The 22,969-nt window shown below is 36.6% G+C and overlaps 1 protein-coding gene across 1 annotated transcript; it reads left to right on the plus strand.

Annotated features, from left to right (window-relative positions):
* Positions 1-554: 554 nt before the first annotated feature.
* LOC119494726 (ganglioside GM2 activator-like) lies at positions 555-7,329 on the plus strand. The gene is made up of 4 exons (XM_037780833.1): positions 555-969; positions 3,154-3,306; positions 4,894-5,076; positions 6,054-7,329. Exons 1-4 carry the CDS (start codon positions 859-861, stop codon positions 6,207-6,209), a joined length of 603 nt encoding a protein of 200 aa, XP_037636761.1. The 5' UTR covers positions 555-858; the 3' UTR covers positions 6,210-7,329.
* Positions 7,330-22,969: the final 15,640 nt, after the last annotated feature.

The raw sequence follows: 22,969 nt of genomic DNA on the forward strand, positions 1-22,969 counted from the left end.
GAAGTATAATAATAATAATAATAATAATAATAATAATATAGTATAGTAGTCAGGTAAATACTGATGTGAAATAAAAATACTGATTAATAAATTAAATACACAAATAAATGCACAACAAATAAATATATAAGCATGAACATACAATTATGAATAAATTAATCAAAGCAAATAAATAATAAGTCCCAACATTGTACCCAACCAAAAATAAAATAAGAAAAATAAGAAAATCATCACAAAATACTATTATGAATAAATTACTAAATAAAAGCAAATACATTGATAATAAAACCATGAATTACTGATTCCAAGTCCCACCAATATATAATAATACACCTACCCAAAATAACAATAAAGAGTCCTCCCATTCACTGTTCAATTACAGATTTAATAAAATAATAATAAATGAATTAATACAATTTTAAATTTATTTAGTCCATTAGATGTTATTATCATATATATATATATATATATATATATATATATACACACAGTTGTGTTTAATGTGTGCTGTAGCTGCAGGTCATGTGACTCGGTGGTCATGTGACCTGATGGTGTGATAGTAAACACGGAAGTAGCTTCAGTTCCTCGTCAGTCTGGTCTCGTTAGAGTTAGGTCGGTTCCGTTACCGGGTTAGTGTTGGATCTACCGTCAGCCTGGTTCAGGTCTGGTTCTGTTAACGGTGTGTCGGTTTAAAGCTCCGTTACCGGGTCAGTTTACCGGGTAACCGTCTCCTCAGCGGGTTGTTTCTCCTCCGGTCAGAGTCGGTCAGAGTCGGTTAGAGTCGGTCAGAGTCGGTCAGAGTCGGTCAGAGTCGGTGTGTTAGTGTTAGTGATAGTGTTGGGTTTCTCTCGGAGCATCATGATGGATGGAGTTCATCTCTTCACTTTGAGTCTGATTCTAGTTTCAACTTTAACTTTAAAGATCAACAGCAGCTCAACATCTGGACTGAAGAGAACCAGCAGAGCGAAGGTAAGATATACCTACTGCTGTTAACCCTAACCCTACTACTACTACTACACCTTAATACTACACCTTAATACTACTACTACACCTTAATACTACTACTACACCTTAATACTGCTGTCATACTACTACTAACCCTAACCCACTGAAGAGAACCAGCAGAGCGAAGGTAAGATATACCTACTGCTGTTAACCCTAACCCTACTACTACTACTACACCTTAATACTACACCTTAATACTACTACTACACCTTAATACTACTACTACTACTACTACTACACCTTAATACTGCTGTCATACTACTACTAACCCTAACCCACTGAAGAGAACCAGCAGAGCGAAGGTAAGATATACCTACTGCTGCTAACCCTAACCCTACTACTACTACTACTACTACTACTACTACACCTTAATACTACTGTCATACTACTACTACTACACCTTAATACTACACCTTAATACTACTACTACACCTTAATACTACTACTACTACTACTACTAACCCTAACCCACTGAAGAGAACCAGCAGAGCGAAGGTAAGATATACCTACTGCTGTTAACCCTAACCCTACTACTACTACTACTACTACTACTACTACACCTTAATACTACTGTCATACTACTACTACTACACCTTAATACTACTACTACACCTTAATACTACTACTATTAACCTACCTACTACTAATACACCATAATACTACTACTACTAACCTACCTACTACTAATACTAACTAAACTAAACTAAATACTGTAATACTGCTACTAATACACCTTAATACTGCTGCTACTGTAATACTGCTACTAATACACGTACATATACACGTATATATATACGTGTATATGTACGTATATATATATTCTGAGGAGAGTCAGCAGACGTGGTATGAGAACATGTGATCCATCCCACAGTATAATAATAATAACCATTATTTATATGGTATTCTTTAACTACTATCAAACTGAGCATTAGCACATGAAATACTTTAACAATATTTAGTTAAAATAAAACATGTATAAAAAAGACTAACGAGCAAAGCAATTTAATAAAAGTGAGTTCTGAACAGAGTTTTTATTTTGTGTTCATGGTGTTAGAAACATTCTGTCAGGTTTCAGGGTTCAGGGTTCAGGGTTCAGGTTTCAGGGTTCAGGGTTCAGGGTTCAGGTTTCAGGGTTCAGGGTTCAGGGTTCAGGGTTCAGGGTTCAGGTTTCAGGTTTCAGGGTTCAGGGTTCAGGGTTCAGGTTTCAGGTTTCAGGTTTCAGGGTTCAGGTTTCAGGGTTCAGGGTTCAGGGTTCAGGTTTCAGGTTTCAGGGTTCAGGGTTCAGGTTTCAGGGTTCAGGGTTCAGGGTTCAGGTTTCAGGGTTCAGGGTTCAGGGTTCAGGGTTCAGGTTTCAGGGTTCAGGGTTCAGGTTTCAGGTTTCAGGGTTCAGGTTTCAGGGTTCAGGGTTCAGGGTTCAGGGTTCAGGTTTCAGGGTTCAGGGTTCAGGTTTCAGGGTTCAGGTTTCAGGTTTCAGGGTTCAGGGTTCAGGTTTCAGGGTTCAGGGTTCAGGTTTCAGGTTTCAGGGTTCAGGGTTCAGGGTTCAGGTTTCAGGGTTCAGGGTTCAGGTTTCAGGGTTCAGGTTTCAGGGTTCAGGGTTCAGGGTTCAGGTTTCAGGTTTCAGGTTTCAGGGTTCAGGGTTCAGGGTTCAGGTTTCAGGTTTCAGGTTTCAGGGTTCAGGGTTCAGGTTTCAGGTTTCAGGGTTCAGGTTTCAGGTTTCAGGTTGGAGATGAACTGAATCTGTCTGGAGGTCGAACGGAGACACAAACTGAGAACCATGTTTGATCTGTAGGAAATAGTCCAAACTGTGATTCTGCCCGTTAACTCGGTGTGTTGTGGACGTTAACTGGGTGTGTTGTGGACGTTAACTCGGTGTGTTGTGGACGTTAACTCGGTGTGTTGTGGACGTTAACTCGGTGTGTTGTGGACGTTAACTCGGTGTGTTGTGGACGTTAACTCGGTGTGTTGTGGACGTTAACTCGGTGTGTTGTGGACGTTAACTCGGTGTGTTGTGGACGTTAACTCGGTGTGTTGTGGACGTTAACTCGGTGTGTTGTGGACGTTAACTCGGTGTGTTGTGGACGTTAACTCGGTGTGTTGTGGACGTTAACTGGGTGTGTTGTGGACGTTAACTCGGTGTGTTGTGGACAGGTTCTGGGTTTCGACTGGAAGAACTGTGGGAAGCCAGATGCTCCAGCTGTTCTGAAGACTCTGACTGTGAGTCCAGACCCGATCTCCATCCCAGGAGACCTGATGGCCTCCGCCTCTGGATCCACATCTGTAGAGCTCGCTGCTCCGCTGTCTGTGAGTACACTGATGATCCACCACGTCTTCTGTTGTCCTTTACATCTGTAAACACTGTGCACGTACACTGTGAACAATGTGAACAGTAACACAGAGAGAAAGTCTGGAAATGTCCAAAGCTTTTTTTAATGCAATTTGTGTTAATAGAGCTTTTTGTCTTTAATTCATATTTATTATATTATATATTATTATATTATATTATATTTATTATATTGTATATTATATATTATATATATTTATTATATTATTATTATTATTATTATTTTTCTGGTGAGGACATAAACACGTCAAAAACTGTCTTCAGAAAGGTCAAAGTGTTTCTTTTGTTCTCTTAGTTAGTTTGAGTCATTCAGTCGGTTTAATTTCACATTAACACACATTAATCTAAATGAATGTATGTTAACGGTTTGGAGGTAGAAATGCAGCTGAAGTGGTTTATTTGACTGTAAAGCTGCAGTCATGTGGGATTAGAAACACCATGACTCAGCAGGTTTACAGTCATTCTCTTGACTCAACAGTTTTACAGTCGTTTCAACAGAAGAATAAACTTCCTCCGAACGGAGCCACTAATCCTCTGAGCCTCCGTTCGGTATCATACGACCGTCTCACGTCTCATCTCCTCCTCCATCTCTTCATTCTCTTAATAAGTAGTTTGTTTGTTTGTGGTGTTTTGATTTTAAGTTCAGGACAAACTAAACTGAGACGGCGTCCAGAATCACAAACTGTCCACTACTCACTATGTATATATCTACCTCTGTGTGAATAAACTGTAGTATGAGCAGTTCTTTACGTCGTCACTTCCTCAGAGCCTCCTTGATTCAAAATCAAGAAACATAAATATAGAATAGAAGAAAATTACAATAAAAATACTATAAAAAATAAACCTTAACCATAAAGAGTTTGGTATTTCTACTAGGTGAATTACATATATATATGTATAGGAATCAGTTTTCAACATATAATTAATATCTTGTATCTTGTTTACCAAACACAGATGGAGCCGGAAGTGTTTGCTTCCTGTTGATGAGGTTAAGCTACTCGTCACCATGACGATAAGATCGTTATCACTTCTCTCATCGGTGTCGGGAACCAGACAATAATGTGACTTCCTGAAAGCTCGACTCAGCGTTTTAACTGCACTTTAATGTTTAATCTTCCTCATGTGTCTCTTTTTACAGTCTGTTGTTGTTCTTTATTTTACTTTTATATCTTTATTACATCTTTAACTTCTATGATGAGATCATCACCTCTTGGTTAGATCACATGATGCTGTTTTTAATCTTATTGTTGACCTAATATCTATAAAGGTTATTTCTGTTTTCTGATAATGCTATTATATCTATTATAGTAAGAGGGACATTTGAGACAGATCTGACAGTTTCAGGCGTCCAGCGACAACAACTCAGAAATGTTGTCTCTCCTCTCACTTCATTATTTTATTATATCTTTATTATATTTATTTTCCGTTTTTGATGCTCACCGTCCGTTTCCCAGTTTCAAGAACCTAGAATGTCTTTTTTCTTTGACCTGAGGTTGTTCGATCTTCCAGACCAGAACCTTTAAACTGTGTTGTCTCCTCTTCGTCAGGTGAATGTGACCCTGGAGAAGGAGGTGGCAGGTTTCTGGGTGAAGGTGCCGTGTGTGGAGGAGTTGGGCAGCTGTCACTATCCGGACGCTTGTGATATCCTGAACCAGCTGATCCCTCCGGGTCAGGACTGTCCTGAACCGCTGCACACCTACGGACTGCCCTGCCGCTGCCCCTTCAAAGCTGTGAGTCGCTTTTCCTGCTGCTTACCAAACCATCAAAGAAGCTCTGATTCAGTGGATCCCATCAGGGGAAACAGATGTTAACATCTGTGCTAGAGACACATTTTAATTACACTGTTTACACACAACATGAAGCTAAAAGACTGAAGCAGAGTGAAACACTGAGAGGAACTCTGTACATACAGATCAAGTCCACATTACTAAATGTCCCTGTAACACATCAATAACAGGGGGGGGGGGGGTGCTGTACCACATTTGAACTAAACTAAATGAGGGCTGTGCTCAGTAGTTGGAAGCTTGGAAGCTTCATTCATAAATTGGTAGAGCCGGTGCACAGTTGCAGATAAAGATCAGGCCACACTAATATTAATAGTATTATACTATTTGCAGAATTAGATTCCAGTAGCGGCTGCGTAGGATTGTTTCCGACTCGTGTGATCCAAACATTTCCAATAACTCCGAGTGTTGAGGTCAACATTTACAATCAACAGAATATTCTGCTTCAATTCATCTTTGTTGTCGTTTAGCCTTTCAAACAGCATCTTCACTGCGGTTAAAAACCGGGGTATGAACGGGGCGGTCTAGCAGCAATCTAACCGCACCGTGAGATTCATTTACGTATAATATTATATTATATATATATATATATATATATATTATAACCACAATAAGAATAAATCAGTTTTTTTAGGAGGAAGACGTCATAAATGTGACGACGTGCATCTGAAAACCTCAATAGAAGCTTTGAATGTAAACAAAGACATTCGGTACAATACATCTTTAATACATGCATCAAATACACTATTTCATATTCACTTCCATTAAATACGGGGTCTCACAAGAGACTTTACATTGACAATAGTTATATTATATTAATGTTTAGCATATTTAACAAATGGTACCAAGACATGCTTTGTTCTAATCGTCATAAATTGTGGTTAATGTGTGAATGAAGCGTGACCTCCTCTCTGCGTCCTCAGGGCTCGTACTCGCTGCCTCAGTCGGACTTCTACCTGCCCTACATGGACCTGCCCTACTGGCTGACCAACGGGAACTACCGCGTCCAGGGCGTCCTGGGCAGCCAGGGCAAAGAGCTGGGCTGCCTCAAAGTGGCTCTGTCCCTCCACTCCGACTGAACCGACACCACCGGCAGTCAGGGCGCTTACGCTTCCTGTTTATTTGTTTATTTGCACATAAAAACGATCAAAAATTGGGAAACGAAAGCAGAAGTTGCACAAAGTACTGAAAGTGATAAACCTCACAGGGATCCGTAACAAATGTTGATGTGAGACGAACTAAATGGCTGCACAGTTCAGTTAGAGGAAGACCAGAAAGATTTTTGGAAACACAAATCTATAAAATAGTACAAGACCTGAAGGCCAAACTAATAATAATAATAACAGACTAAATACAGACCGTACGTTGTTTTTAAAGGTGCTATATGAAGCAACAATACATCCCCAAAAACCTGAACAACTGACATCATGCTGCTGTTTGTTAACATCCATTAAATGAGCCGATAGGAAGCCACGACCGGCAGCTGTTCTGGTTCTGTTCTGGTTCTGTTCTGGTTCTGTTCTGGTTCTGTTCTGGTTCTGGTGAGTCACAAAGTGAGTTTCAATCATCATCGATTCATTTTTAAAGCCTTTAACATATGAATAGATGTAAAAAAACAACGTATGAATGAGATCTGATTATTGATGAAGCTCATCACGTCAAACCAACGTATGAAAGAGATCTGACGTCAAAGAGTTTGGATTGGATTAATTCATTTAGATTAATGTAATGGAAGCAGATGATGCCTCCTCTGCTGGATCTGTGTTTTATGATGAACCAGTAGTTTAAAGTAATAATGCCCTTCATTCATTCTCATGTGCTCTTTCCTCTTCTCTCTCATGCTGTGTGTGATTTGGGTTTAAAAAGTGCTTCATTCATCGAGTGTTTCTTTTCTAAATGGGGATGTTTTAAATGAAAAAGTGTTTTCAGCTGTTGAGTCGAAGCTCTGCTGGGAATTAAGCAGCGCTCTTTTTATCTCACTTGATTTTGACTTTGATTGTTAAGATTTACTCCATCTGTGTATTTTTACAAAGTGCCTGATTAGATATTATTAAGGAGGAATAAATGAATAAGTGATATGGAGGAGTTATAGGTTGATTTTAATTAGTTTGTTTTCTACAGTGTTGATAACAATGATGATGAATTCTGTTTTTGAATGATTCCACACACTGTACAGTTTTTAATAAACATTAAACTGCATGTTTTCGTGGTTTCAGTTCCTTCGGTACTCAGAATTAGAAAGTAAATTGTTCCGACATTAACTCAGAGAAGATTCTTCCTCGTTATGAAAAACAAGTATTACAAGTTTTAAAAGGTTCCCTGTGATTACATAATACTCACTTCACTTTATTAATACTCACTTCACTTTAATAATACTCACTTCACTTTAATAATACTCACTTCACTTTAATAATACTCACTTCACTTTATTAATACTCACTTCACTTTAATAATACTCACTTCACTTTATTAATACTCACTTCACTTTAATAATACTCACTTCACTTTATTAATACTCACTTCACTTTAATAATACTCACTTCACTTTAATAATACTCACTTCACTTTAATAAAACTCACTTCACTTTAATAATACTCACTTCACTTTAATAATACTCACTTCACTTTAATAATACTCACTTCACTTTATTAATACTCACTTCACTTTAATAATACTCACTTCACTTTAATAATACTCACTTCACTTAATAATACTCACTTTACTCACTTCACTTTAATAATACTCACTTCACTTTAATAAAACTCACTTCACTTTAATAATACTCACTTCACTTTAATAATACTCACTTCACTTTATTAATACTCACTTCACTTTATTAATACTCACTTCACTTTAATAATACTCACTTCACTTTAATAATACTCACTTCACTTTATTAATACTCACTTCATTTTATTAATACTCACTTCACTTTAATAATACTCACTTCACTTTAATAATACTCACTTCACTTAATAATACTCACTTTACTCACTTCACTTTAATAATACTCACTTCACTTTAATAAAACTCACTTCACTTTAATAATACTCACTTCACTTTATTAATACTCACTTCACTTTAATAATACTCACTTCACTTTAATAATACTCACTTCACTTTAATAAAACTCACTTCACTTTAATAATACTCACTTCACTTTATTAATACTCACTTCACTTTAATAATACTCACTTTACTCACTTCACTTTAATAATACTCACTTCACTTTAATAATACTCACTTCACTTAATAATACTCACTTTACTCACTTCACTTTAATAATACTCACTTCACTTTAATAAAACTCACTTCACTTTATTAATACTCACTTCACTTTAATAATACTCACTTCACTTTATTAATACTCACTTCACTTTAATAATACTCACTTCACTTTAATAATACTCACTTCACTTTAATAATACTCACTTCACTTTATTAATACTCACTTCACTTTAATAATACTCACTTCACTTTAATAATACTCACTTCACTTTAATAATACTCACTTCACTTTAATAATACTCACTTCACTTTAATAATACTCACTTCACTTTATTAATACTCACTTCACTTTAATAATACTCACTTCACTTTAATAATACTCACTTCACTTTAATAATACTCACTTCACTTTATTAATACTCACTTCACTTTAAAAATACTCACTTCACTTTAATAATACTCACTTCACTTTAATAATACTCACTTCACTTTAATAAAACTCACTTCACTTTAATAATACTCACTTCACTTTATTAATACTCACTTCACTTTATTAATATTCACTTCACTTTAATAATACTCACTTCACTTTAATAATACTCACTTTACTTTAATAATACTCACTTCACTTAATAATACTCACTTTACTCACTTCACTTTAATAATACTCACTTCACTTTAATAAAACTCACTTCACTTTAATAATACTCACTTCACTTTAATAATACTCACTTCACTTTAATAATACTCACTTCACTTTATTAATACTCACTTCACTTTATTACTACTCACTTCACTTTAATAATACTCACTACACTTTAATAAAACTCACTTCACTTTATTAATACTCACTTCACTTTATTAATACTCACTTCACTTTAATAATACTCACTTTACTCACTTCACTTTAATAATACTCACTACACTTTAATAAAACTCACTTCACTTTATTAATACTCACTTCACTTTAATAATACTCACTTCACTTTAATAATACTCACTTCACTTTAATAAAACTCACTTCACTTTAATAATACTCACTTCACTTTATTAATACTCACTTCACTTTAATAATACTCACTTCACTTTAATAAAACTCACTTCACTTTAATAATACTCACTTTACTTTATTAATACTTACTTCACTTTAATAATACTCACTTCACTTTATTAATACTCACTTCACTTTATTAATACTCACTTGATTTTAATAAAACTCACTTCACTTAATAATACTCACTTCACTTTATTAATACTTACTTCACTTTAATAATACTCACTTCACTTTATTAATACTCACTTCACTTTAATAATACTCACTTCACTTTAATAATACTCACTTTACTCACTTCACTTTAATAAAACTCACTTCACTTTAATAATACTCACTTCACTTTAATAATACTCACTTCACTTTAATAATACTCACTTCACTTTATTAATACTCACTTCACTTTAATAATACTCACTTCACTTTAATAAAACTCACTTCACTTTAATAATACTCACTTCACTTTAATAATACTCACTTCACTTTAATAATACTCACTTCACTTTATTAATACTCACTACACTTTATTAATACTCACTTCACTTTAATAATACTCACTTCACTTTATTAATACTCACTTCACTTTAATAATACTCACTTCACTTTATTAATACTCACTTCACTTTAATGATACTCACTTCACTTTAATAATACTCTCTTCACTTTAATAATACTCACTTCACTTTATTAATACTCACTTCACTTTAATGATACTCACTTCACTTTATTGCATACATGCATACATACACACGTGGACAAAATTGTTGGTACCCTTCCGTTAAAGAAAGAGAAACCCACATGTTATGCACTGTTATTGTTTTTGGTGATGATGTCAGAGAAGAAGGACCGCCTTGCATTTTTCAGTTCTGAATTATAAATGCAAAGTCTCTCTTTATAGATGTCATAATGAACTCCTAGTACTCCTAGTACTCCTATACTCCTAGTACTCCTATACTCCTAGTACTCCTATACTCCTATACTCCTAGTACTCCTAGTACTCCTAGTACTCCTATACTCCTAGTACTCCTAGTACTCCTAGTACTCCTAGTACTCCTATACTCCTAGTACTCCTAGTACTCCTATACTCCTAGTACTCCTATACTCCTAGTACTCCTAGTACTCCTAGTACTCCTATACTCCTAGTACTCCTATACTCCTAGTACTCCTATACTCCTATACTCCTAGTACTCCTATACTCCTAGTACTCCTAGTACTCCTATACTCCTATACTCCTATACTAGTGAATGAGCAGCTCCATGTTTCACCACCAGGTGGCAACATCTGCCCTGAACATCTGGAGTCTATTTGACTGAAGTACGACAGCGGTTCCCTTTTTCTATCTTTGAGTGACGACCGCGGACTAAGTGACATTTTATGGATATTTCATATTATATAGCAAAACAACAACTAATAAAATGTACAATTAACCCAAATAGTGAAGGCAATAACTAGGGAAGTGATCTGGATGAATTTATTACAGAGTATTTTATTATTATATATATTATTATATATATTATTATATATGTTATTATATATATTATAATATATATTATTATATATGTTATTATATATATTATTATATATGTTATTATATATATTATTATATATGTTATTATATATATGTTATTATATATATTATTATATATGTTATTATATATATGTTATTATATATATTATTATATATGTTATTATATATGTTATTATATATATTATTATATATGTTATTATATATGTTATTATATATATTATTATATATGTTATTATATATATTATTATATATGTTATTATATATGTTATTATATATATATTATTATATATATTATTATATATGTTATTATATATTGCATCAGAGATGAGTTTTCCCATTATTAGGAACATTTAATCCTCTGTATTATTCTTTTGAGATCAATTCAGTGTTTTCTTTTCCCTGACGCTTGGTCGTTGTTCTATTCGCTCTTTGCTTGTTTTAACTCCAAACCTTTAGTTTTATACACAGATATTAATGAAATGTATACGTCAACTGTATATTTTTTAAAATACTTGTCTTACAAGCCTTAAAATCAAGAAGACCTCGCGACCCCCTGTGATGCTTCGGTGACACACACACGCTTGGTGGATCTTGTTGGGTCTCTAAACTATGAATGTCACTTCTATTCCTTTGTGATTTATACAATTTAATTCCTCAACAAACCTAAACTATATATAAGGGTTAGGATTAACCTAAACTATATATAAGGGTTAGGATTAACCTAAACTATATGTAAGGGTTAGAGTTAAAATAAACTATATATAAGGGTTAGAGTTAACCTAAACTATATATAAGGGTTAGAGTTAACCTAAACTATATATAAGGGTTAGTGTTAACCTAAACTATATATAAGGGTTAGGATTAACCTAAACTATATATAAGGGTTAGAGTTAACCTAAACTATATATAAGGGTTAGGGTTAACATAAACTATATATAAGGGTTAGAGTTAACCTAAACTATATATAAGGGTTAGGGTTAACCTAAACTATATATAAGGGTTAGGGTTAACCTAAACTATATATAAGGGTTAGGATTAACCTAAACTATATCTAAAAAAAAACACATCTTAAAGAAATCCTAATAACATCCTGGTTTCTTGAGAAAGACACGTTAGTGTGAAATGTGTGGCTGCAGCGGTGAACGTTAACAGGAAGTAACAAACAAAAGGAGGAAAGAAGAATTACACACAAAGGAGAAAAACAGAAAACACATCCACAAGTCCAGCTGCTGGAGTTGATGACTGGAGACCTGCATGTGTGAACAATGAACAGGTCCAACTTTAAGTATATGTATATTATTGACCAGTTAATAACGCTGATGACAGAAGGAGCTCTACTCAGTGCTCAATGAAAGACTAGAGTGCATAACCTGCACGACTGTCCAGATATATAAATATGAATTACAGGATCATGATCATTGTTCACGTGTTTTCAGCCTCGTGGGAGTTCCTGAGCTGCTGCTGAAGCTGCTGCTCTGCTCGCCGTCTGGTGCTGTTCATTAACTGTTCTGTTGTGGTTTCATGAGAGATGAAAGACTGACTGAGAGTTCACAACATCCGACGGATGAACAGCAGCAGAGAGACTGAACCTCCACAGAAGAAACAAACCACAACGGGTGTTTTAGTGTGTATTTGTAATGAGCACTGATGGCGTGACCTTTCTTCTTGCACCACCATCAGTACTCGAATTAAAACCCCAAAAAGAACAATATTATATTAACATATAACTACTGTACATGCCATGTGTAATCAATCCATTAACATATAAACATAGACATCAATTTGAGGAGCATATCTATGTTTATTACAAATAACTAAATATGGTAATCTGGGAACATGAAGAACTCTGTGTCACTATTACCTGCAGCTGAATTCAATGAGGATCTTTAGACTGGACTGAGGTTACAGAACACGACAGGATGAAAGGTTAAAGGTGAGAGTTAAAGGTATGCGAGGCCTATTGGAAGAGGCTGGGACAGGTATTGGGCTAGGGGGTAGGACACATGCGCAGTGCAACTCAACAGATCAGATTTGACTGCATGTGTTGTACCCCGATGATATGATGCGTTGATGACGTCGTGGTGTCGTGTGCAAGCACACATCCAAAATGAATCTACGTAAATGGCGGACACAGCCCCCGAAAAAATGGAAATATAGGCAGGCGAAATGCCGAGTGGACAAAGCGTATGTGATGTTGCAGGTGGTACACTGAAAACATCTCAAACACTAACTGCTGCTACAAGCACAATGTCTCCTTTTTACATTACATTTACAATACCAACAGGAGAATACACCGTTTAGCATTGGCAGAGAATTTTGGCAAATTTTTCTTGGGCGCTACCCACATAATCAGCTGTGCTGATGCATGCATGCATGATCCTTACAAGCTGGACATCATTGTGAAGGTAAATAAACAGGCTTTCCAACGATGTAAAATACAATGACCATTAGCATTGGAACAACAGAGATACATACAGTACATGCATGCATGCATACATGTATGTATTTATGTATGTATGCATGCATGCATGCATGTATGCATGCATGCATGTATGTATGCATGTATGTATGTATGCATGCATGCACGCATGCATGCATGTATGTATGCATGCATGCATGTATGTATGTATGCATGTATGCATGTATGCATGTATGTATGTATGCATGTATGTATGCATGCATGCATGTATGCATGTATGCATGCATGTATGTATGCATGTACAGTATGTACAGACGTGGACAAAATTGTTGGTACCCTTAACTTAATATTTTGTTGCACAACCTTTTGAGGCAATCACTTCAATCAAGCCATTTATGTAACTCTCAATGAGACTTCTGCACCTGTCCACAGGTATGTTGGCCCACTCCTCGTGAGCAAACTGCTCCAGCTGTCTCAGGTTTGAAGGGTGCCTTCTCCAGACTGCATGTTTCAGCTCCTTCCACAGATGTTCAATAGGATTTAGATCAGGGCTCATAGAAGACCACTTCAGAACAGTCCAATGTTTTGTTCTTAGCCATTCTTGGGTGTTTTTAGCTGTGTGTTTTGGGTCATTATCCTGTTTGAGGACCCATGACCTGCAACTGAGACCAAGCTTTCTGACACTGGGCAGCACATTTCACTCCAGAATGCCTTGATAGTCTTGAGATTTCATTGTACACTGCACAGATTCAAGACACCCTGTGCCAGATGCAGCAAAGCAGCCCCAGAACATAACCGAGCCTCCTCCATGTTTCACTGTAGGTACAGTGTTCTTTTCTTTGGATGCTTCATCTCTTCGTCTGTGAACATAGAGCTGATGTGACTTGCCAAAAAGCTCCAGTTTTGTCTCATCTGTCCAAAGGACATTCTCCCAGAAGCTTTGTGGCTTGTCAATATGCATTTTGGCAAATTCCAGTCTCGCTTTTTTATGATTTGGTGTCCTCCTCGGTTGTCTTCCATTAAATCCACTTTGGCTCAAACAGCGACAGATGGTGCAATCTGACACTGATGTACCTTGACCTTGGAGTTCACCTCTAATCTCTTTGGAAGTTGTTCTGGGCTCTTTGGTTACCATTCGTATTATCCGTCTCTTCAATTTGTCATCAATTTTCCTCTTGCGGCCACGTCCAGGGAGGTTGGCTACAGTCCCGTGGACCTTAAACTTCTGAATAATATGAGCAGCTGTAGTCACAGGAACATCAGGCTGCTTGGAGATGGTCTTATAGCCTTTACCTTTAACATGAAGGTCTATAATGTTCTTTCTGATCTCCTGAGACAACTCTCTCCTTAGCTTTCTGTGGTCCATGTTCAGTGTGGTACACACCATGATACCAAACAGCACAGTGACTACTTTTCACCCTTTAAATAGGCAGACTGACTGATTACAAGTTTGAAGACACCTGTGATGCTAATTACAGGACACACCTTTAGTTTAATATGTCCCTATGGTCACATTATTTTACATCTTTTCTAGGGGTACCATCATTTTTGTCCAGGCCAGTTTCATCAGTTTGTTTTTTAAAATGACTCTGTTGAACCACAATTCAAAAACAATGTCTGATTTTCATTAGTTCATTTTCAGTCAATTTTTATTTATTATTACTTTTGTCAGTTTCAAGTTATTTCAGTGACCATTGTGGGTTTTTCTTTCTTTAACGGAAGGGTACCAACAATTTTGCCTACGTGTGTACATGCATGTATGTATGAATGCATGTATGTATGTATGCATGCATGTATGTATGCATGTATGTATGCATGTATGTATGTATGTATGTATGTATGCATGTATGTATGTATGTATGTATGCTGTAGCAGACAAAATAAAATGCCTTTTGCTTTGAGTTGGCCTTTAAGAGGACCAAGTGGTCTCCAGCTGTCTCTTAATCTCAGACAGGAAGTTGCTGCTTTGGCTGCTGCAGCAGTTTAAACCAGAGAATGTGGTTTCACTTAGAGAACAACCGCCGCATGTGGACAGCAGACCAATAATAATACACTTGACTAATCATTTAAATGTCTTATACCTGCAGCATTGTGTGATTTTGGCCACTAGAGGACAGAAAGGGTGAGTCTTAATGCTTCCTCAGAGCAGCAGTGTTGAACTGTGGAAACATCCTCACGGTTTTATGTTAATGTGACTTCAGCTGCAAATCTGATTAAAGCACATACGTATTGTTTTCATCATTTAGCTTCATTTTAAATGTGGCTCTTCAGGTTTAAAGTTGAAGAAATGAGCTGCTGATGCTGTCAGAGCGGTTTGATCTGAATGTTTCTCTCAGCTCTGTGTGGGTTAGGGTCTGTGTGCACTTTATTAACATTCAGAGGAATTAAATTACAGCTGAAAGTCTCTGTGGAGTCAGAGATGAAACCAACCTGATAGAAGAACCAGTTTAACTGAGAAGAAAAGATCATTACTTTTATTCCAAATGATGACTTGCAGTTAGGTCTAATTTGTTTCACTACATTAAGCTGTGTACCTTAATAGTATAGTAGTATTAAAGGGATAAAATGCACTGGAACTTCTGCAGTGTGTGAGTGCAAGAAAAGACAAACTAAAAGTGAGCTGAGCATGCAGCTGATGTTATAGCTTGAGCAACACCTTCTCAGGTGTACTGCATCACTGACGAGCTCTCTGACATCATGCAATGAGGGGGAAGGGAGCCAATCAGGAAGCACGCAGGCCTAAATGAGGTCATCTCAATCTAAATGATTCCAGTTTAAGATGATGTTAAAGAAAAATATGAAACCACAAGACAGAATGCAGAGTGGTGTACCATAACATTAAGAATCATGTGACCTTCATCTTTTATTAATGTGAGGGGGTTAACACACTTACAGTAAAGGGCTAAACTTAATGGATATTATGCGTGCACAACAAAGCACTTTATATTCCCTCACAAACACACACACAGGTTTCTGTGCCTTGCTCAAGGACACACTGGCATGAATGGAACCAGGCATGGAACCAACGTGACCTGAGAAACATAAAACTGCTGCTGTCTCTCCCTCATCTATATATATATATATATATATATAAATATTTTATATATTATATTAATAATACAGTTTAAAGTTATTGTCAGAAGAAACTATTGGAGAACATTTCATCACTACAACCAGCAACTGAAAATAGAAATTCTCTGTAAATCTAATCTCAATAATCATGATCAAGTCAACATAATTTTCTTTATAAATGTAATGTAGTGTAAATGTAATGTAGTGTAAAGTTAATGCAGTGTAAATGTAATGTTGTGTAAATGTAGTTTTCTTTATAAATGTAATGTAGTGTAAATGTAATGTTGTGTAAATGTAGTTTTCTTTATAAATGTAATATAGTGTAAAGTTAACGTAGTGTAAATGTAATGTAGTGTAAATGTAACGTAGTGTAAATGTAATGTAGTGTAAATGTAATGTAGTGTAAAGTGAATGTAGTGTAAATGTAATGTAGTGTAAATGTAATGTAGTGTAAAGTTAATGTAGTGTAAATGTAATGTAGTGTAAAGTTAATGTAGTGTAAATGTAATATAGTGTAAAGTTAACGTAGTGTAAATGTAACGTAGTGTAAATGTAATATAGTGTAAAGTTAACGTAGTGTAAATGTAATGTAGTGTAAATGTAATGTAGTGTAAATGTAACGTAGTGTAAATGTAATGTAGTGTAAAGTTAATGCAGTGTAAATGTAATGTTGTGTAAATGTAGTTTTCTTTATAAATGTAATGTAGTGTAAAGTGAATGTAGTGTAAATGTAATGTAATGTAGTGTAAATGTAATGTAATGTAGTGTAAATGTAATGTAGTGTAAAGTGAATGTAGTGTAAATGTAATGTAATGTAGTGTAAATGTAATGTAGTGTAAAGTTAATGTAGTGTAAATGTAATGTAGTGTAAAGTTAATGTAGTGTAAATGTAATGTAGTGTAAATGTAATGTAGTGTAAAGTTAATGTAGTGTAAATGTAATGTGGTGTAAAGTTAATGTAGTGTAAATGTAATGTAGTGTAAATGTAATGTGGTGTAAAGTTAATGTAGTGTAAATGTAATGTGGTGTAAAGGTAATGTGGTGTAAAGTTAACGTAGTGTAAAGTTAACGTAGTGTAAATGTAATGTGGTGTAAAGTTAATGTAGTGTAAATGTAATGTGGTGTGTTTTAAAAGGTGCTATATAAATAAAGCTTAACTTACTTACTTAGTGTAAATGTAATGTGGTGTAAAGGTAATGTGGTGTAAAGTTAACGTAGTGTAAATGTAATGCAGTGTAAATGTAATGTAGTGTGTTTTAAAAGGTGCTATATAAATAAAGCTTAACTTACTTACTTAGTGTAAATGTCCGTCTGAACTTGTGTTTTCTCAGATGTTTTAATGGGACTTCAGCTGGAAATTAAAGTCAATATTTAGTTTCTTCTTTAGCCTCATTTTAAAGTTGGAACTGGAAAATTGTATTAAAGATGAATGAAGAATTAATGGGACATCATTTGAATCTTATAACAGGATAATAAAATTCCCAGACCAGCATCTGCCAAATTTGCTATAAAACGTTTATTTGACTTGATTTGGCGATCAAGTCAATTTGTAAGTCATTTAACGCCATGTAGTCTGTAGTATGTAAATGCTTCCGTGTATGCAACAGAGCTAGTGACAGAATAAAAAGAGAGAAAGACTGAGAGGGGATGTCGATGGGTCCAACAAACACAGGACTTTCAACCAAGAGACCGGCGTTCATGTCCCAAAGTGTTATTGATTTATTTGAAATTACGTTAGTGTCTTTAGTGACACGTTTTCCGTACTTATTTTATGCCCAACCATGATGTTTTTCCTAAGCCTAACTAAGTGGTTTTGTTGCTTCAACATAACTGTGGCCGTTACCGTAGTTTTGTTGCCTCACCTTGCAACTCCAGATCCACACAACAGAGATCAATGGAGGCAGTTAAGGTACTTTAGAACCTTTAGCGTCCAATTGCTGCAATTTGTGACTGAAACATCCATAAACCCAATTAAAAATCATAGTAGACAAGATGCTCCTCATCAGAACTTCCTGGGGAATCATCATGTTTTTAAGTGTTCATCAGTATCATCTATGAGTCAGGCTGGTCTCAGACACCGATAGTAGCTATACCAATGAAAAGTAATGCTCTGTAATTCAGATATATATCCCACAAAATCAATTTCTGTGTAATTCACATGATTGGGAACCAGGAAGTATAAATGCTGTATGAGGAGGAGGTCGGGGTGGATGGGTGGGTCAAAAACACCAGGAGACCGGCGTTCATGTCCCGTCTGAAACCAGAAGTCAACATTGATTTATTTGTCACGTAACTTAAAAAAAAACTAATATAATGCCACTTCCTGAGTTATTTTAACCCAAACCACCATCTTCTCTGAAACTTAACCAAGTTGTTCCATTGCCTAAACCTAACCAAGTTGTTTCCTGTGAAGACGGAGGTGTATTTTGAGAAGACTGTGATCATGTAACGGTCAGAAATTGTCCCGTGTTGCTGGACATTCGTAGGAAAACAAACAAAAAAGGAGGAATAACTTTTTCGTAAGATATTATACGAAGTGTTGGTTGAGAAGACGTTGCATGGGTACATTGCAAACAAGAACTATTAAGAGTTGATTCGGCAATACCCTCAAAGCATTATGGGAACTGTAGTTCCAAAACTTGAGGTATGATTATCTACAAGATAAAAGCAATAAGTGTTTTCATGTTGCTCAAAGTTTTAATACATCTGAATGGCTCCAACCAACGTTACAGAGCTGACCGGAGGTTTTTACACACACTCCACATCTACAAATACTCTACTGACATACAGTACATCAGTACATGTACAGTATATGCATCCACAGATGTTTCAGCGTGCTGTTATATTTATTTCATGTGAAAGTTGAGTTGTGTGTGTGCTGAGGAGGTCAGTAGGTCCGTGTGAGGTGGAGGAAGATCCACAATCACAGGAAGACACAATTAACCCTTCAGACATAAACCCCAAAATGTTATGATGCCGCCGTTTCCTCCGTCTGCAACTCAGTGTGCCGCCGTTATTTAATCAGGTCAACAACACGACCATGAAACATATATATATTGTCACATTATTGTGCACATTTCTTTTGATTTGTTGGTATAAAATCAGAAAGTGCTTGTTGTTGTGTTGTTTGTGCTTCCAGTTGTTTTTCCGTTTATTCCAAACAAACAGGAAATGTGAAGACGCATCATCACTTCTTCTGCAGGAGAACCTGTCAGACATTCACTTCAGAAATGAGTGGAAACAAACAAATGAGAAAGTAGACACGGATGAGGATGTTGAAGGCCGAGGAAGGAAGACGCCAACAAGAAGGCTGTCAGAGTTTCTGTCTGTAATAAACAGTTTAAACAAACTAATATGAGAGTCGTAGATATGGATACACAACCTCAGATATGAACCAATCCCAGACCCTGCTGAGTTCAACGCTGCTGTCTGTGACCAAGTCTAGTGTCAGTCAGCCTAGCGAGTAACTCCTCCAGGTTCAGATCAATAACTGAGGCCATGAGCTGGTTCATTCATGAGGACTTGAACCCATAAAACATTGTTAAAGAATATTAAGTTTCTGTGGATGACACTGACCTGGAGTCTGGAGTGGGTGTAAACTGAACACAGTCGATTGCATTAAATGAAGGATGAATGTTCCTCGGGGACCGGACACAGTGTGTCCCTGCCCATGTGCTCCATTCATATAATGTTAATGTGGAACAACACAACATTTCCTGATGTCTCATTTAGTGCCTGAAATAAAACTTGAGGAATTATTCTTTGAAAATTATTTTTTAAAATTTGTTTTCATTAAACTTTCCTTTCTGTGCAAATAAAAAACAAAGTCGTATAAACGAGATGAGATGAGATCTGTTAAACTGATACTATAGGAAGAAATACAGATGAGACCTGTTAAACTGATCCTATAGGAAGAAATACAGATGAGACCTGTTAAACTGATCCTATAGGAAGAAATACAGATGAGACCTGTTAAACTGATCCTATAGGAAGAAATACAGATGAGACCTGTTAAACTGGTACTATAGGAAGAAATACAGATGAGACCTGTTAAACTGGCACTATAGGAAGAAATACAGATGAGACCTGTTAAACTGATCCTATAGGAAGAAATACAGATGAGACCTGTTAAACTGGTACTATAGGAAGAAATACAGATGAGACCTGTTAAACTGATACTATAGGAAGAAATACAGATGAGACCTGTTAAACTGAAACTATAGGAAGAAATACAGATGAGACCTGTTAAACTGGTACTATAGGAAGAAATACAGATGAGACCTGTTAAACTGATCCTATAGGAAGAAATACAGATGAGACCTGTTAAACTGAAACTATAGGAAGAAATACAGATGAGACCTGTTAAACTGGTACTATAGGAAGAAATACAGATGAGACCTGTTAAACTGAAACTATAGGAAGAAATACAGATGAGACCTGTTAAACTGGTACTATAGGAAGAAATACAGATGAGACCTGTTAAACTGAAACTATAGGAAGAAATATAGATGAGACCTGTTAAACTGGTGCTATAGGAAGAAATACAGATGACACCTGTTAAACTGAAACTATAGGAGGAAATACAGATGAGACCTGTTAAACTGATCCTATAGGAAGAAATACAGATGAGACCTGTTAAACTGAAACTATAGGAAGAAATATAGATGAGACCTGTTAAACTGGTGCTATAGGAAGAAATACAGATGAGACCTGTTAAACTGATCCTATAGGAAGAAATACAGATGAGACCTGTTAAACTGAAACTATAGGAAGAAATACAGATGAGACCTGTTAAACTGGTACTATAGGAAGAAATATAGATGAGACCTGTTAAACTGGTGCTATAGGAAGAAATACAGATGAGACCTGTTAAACTGAAACTATAGGAAGAAATACAGATGAGACCTGTTAAACTGATCCTATAGGAAGAAATACAGATGAGACCTGTTAAACTGAAACTATAGGAAGAAATACAGATGAGACCTGTTAAACTGATCCTATAGGAAGACGTATAGATCGTCTGTGATTTACTCTTTGAGTTGTGCGTTCCTGTGCAGTTTGCTAATATATGCACACACACAGTTTATAGTGTGTTGTACGTTTCCATGGTAACCTGACAGCTGTTTCTTCTTCAGAGAGATGAAGACATTTATTCTGTCCTCTTCTTCCTCTCCTCTTCTACTCAATCTACCTTTCTCATGTTCTCCTCTCCTCTCTTCAATCTCTTCTTCTCCTCTGTTCACTCCTTTATCCTCTTCTCTCCTCTTCTCTCCTCTTCTCTCTACTCTCTCTTTTCCTCTCCTGTCCTTCTCTCATCTCGTTTCCTCCTCTCCTCCTCTCCTTGTTTCCCCCTCTCCTCGTTTCCTCTCCTTTCCTTGTTTCTCTCCTCACCTTGTTTGCTCTCTTTTCTTCTCCTTGTTCCCTCTCTCTCGTTTCCTCTCCTCATCTCTTTTCATCTCCTTGTTTCCTCTCCTCTCTACTCCCTCTCTCCTCTCCTCTGTTCTCCTCTCCTCTCCTCCTCTCCTCTCCTCTCCTTCCCTCACTTCTCACCTCCTTGTTGCCTCTCCTCTCCTCTGGGCAGGACATCCTGTTTCTGACCTCCGCCATCAGGCTGTTTCCTGCAACAGGAAGCTCTTTCACAGATGCAGGAGAGGAGAGGAGGGAGGAGGAGGCAGGATGAAGAGGAGGAGGCGAGGGAGGAGGACAAAGGGGAGGTGATGAAGAAGAGGAGGAAGAGGAGGAGCAGAGAGGTCAGAGGTCATCATGTAAACAAACACATCAGTAGGACAATAGAAGTAGAGGTGAGCGGGTTCAGCTCGGTCACTGATTGGGTCCCAACATTTCCCCGTCATCACCTGATGTCCACCAATCAGGCGTCAGTGTGTTAGTTTGTCTTCATCACTTCCTGACTTCTCTACCCAAAGCCCACTGGTTCCTATTGATGAAGATGTAGGAAAGCCCATCGGTTCCTATTGATGAAGACGTAGGAAAGCCCATTGGTTCCTATTGATGAAGACGTAGGAAAGCCCACTGGTTCCTATTGATGAAGACGTAGGAAAGCCCACTGGTTCCTATTGATGAAGACGTAGGAAAGCCCACTGGTTCCTATTGATGAAGACGTAGGAAAGCCCACTGGTTTCTATTGATGAAGACGTAAGAAAGCCCACTGGTTCCTATTGATGAAGACGTAGGAAAGCCCACTGGTTCCTATTGATGAAGACGTAGGAAAGCCCATCGGTTCCTATTGATGAAGACGTAGGAAAGCCCACTGGTTCCTATTGATGAAGACGTAAGAAAGCCCATTGGTTCCTATTGATGAAGACGTAGGAAAGCCCACTGGTTCCTATTGATGAAGACGTAGGAAAGCCCATTGGTTCCTATTGATGAAGACGTAGGAAAGCCCATTGGTTCCTATTGATGAAGACGTAGGAAAGCCCATCGGTTCCTATTGATGAAGACGTAGGAAAGCCCATTGGTTCCTATTGATGAAGACGTAGGAAAGCCCATCGGTTCCTATTGATGAAGACGTAGGAAAGCCCA

Source organism: Sebastes umbrosus, chromosome 9 (assembly GCF_015220745.1).
Source record: "Sebastes umbrosus isolate fSebUmb1 chromosome 9, fSebUmb1.pri, whole genome shotgun sequence".
Classification (NCBI taxonomy): domain Eukaryota; kingdom Metazoa; phylum Chordata; class Actinopteri; order Perciformes; family Sebastidae; genus Sebastes; species Sebastes umbrosus.

Coding starts and splice junctions, on each gene's coding strand:
- LOC119494726 (XM_037780833.1), top strand. CDS start 859: ATGATGGATGGAGTTCATCTCTTCACTTTGAGTCTGATTCTAGTTTCA. Junction 970..3,153: donor AGAGAACCAGCAGAGCGAAG/GTAAGATATACC, acceptor TGTTGTGGACAG/GTTCTGGGTTTCGACTGGAA. Junction 5,077..6,053: donor GCCGCTGCCCCTTCAAAGCT/GTGAGTCGCTTT, acceptor CTGCGTCCTCAG/GGCTCGTACTCGCTGCCTCA.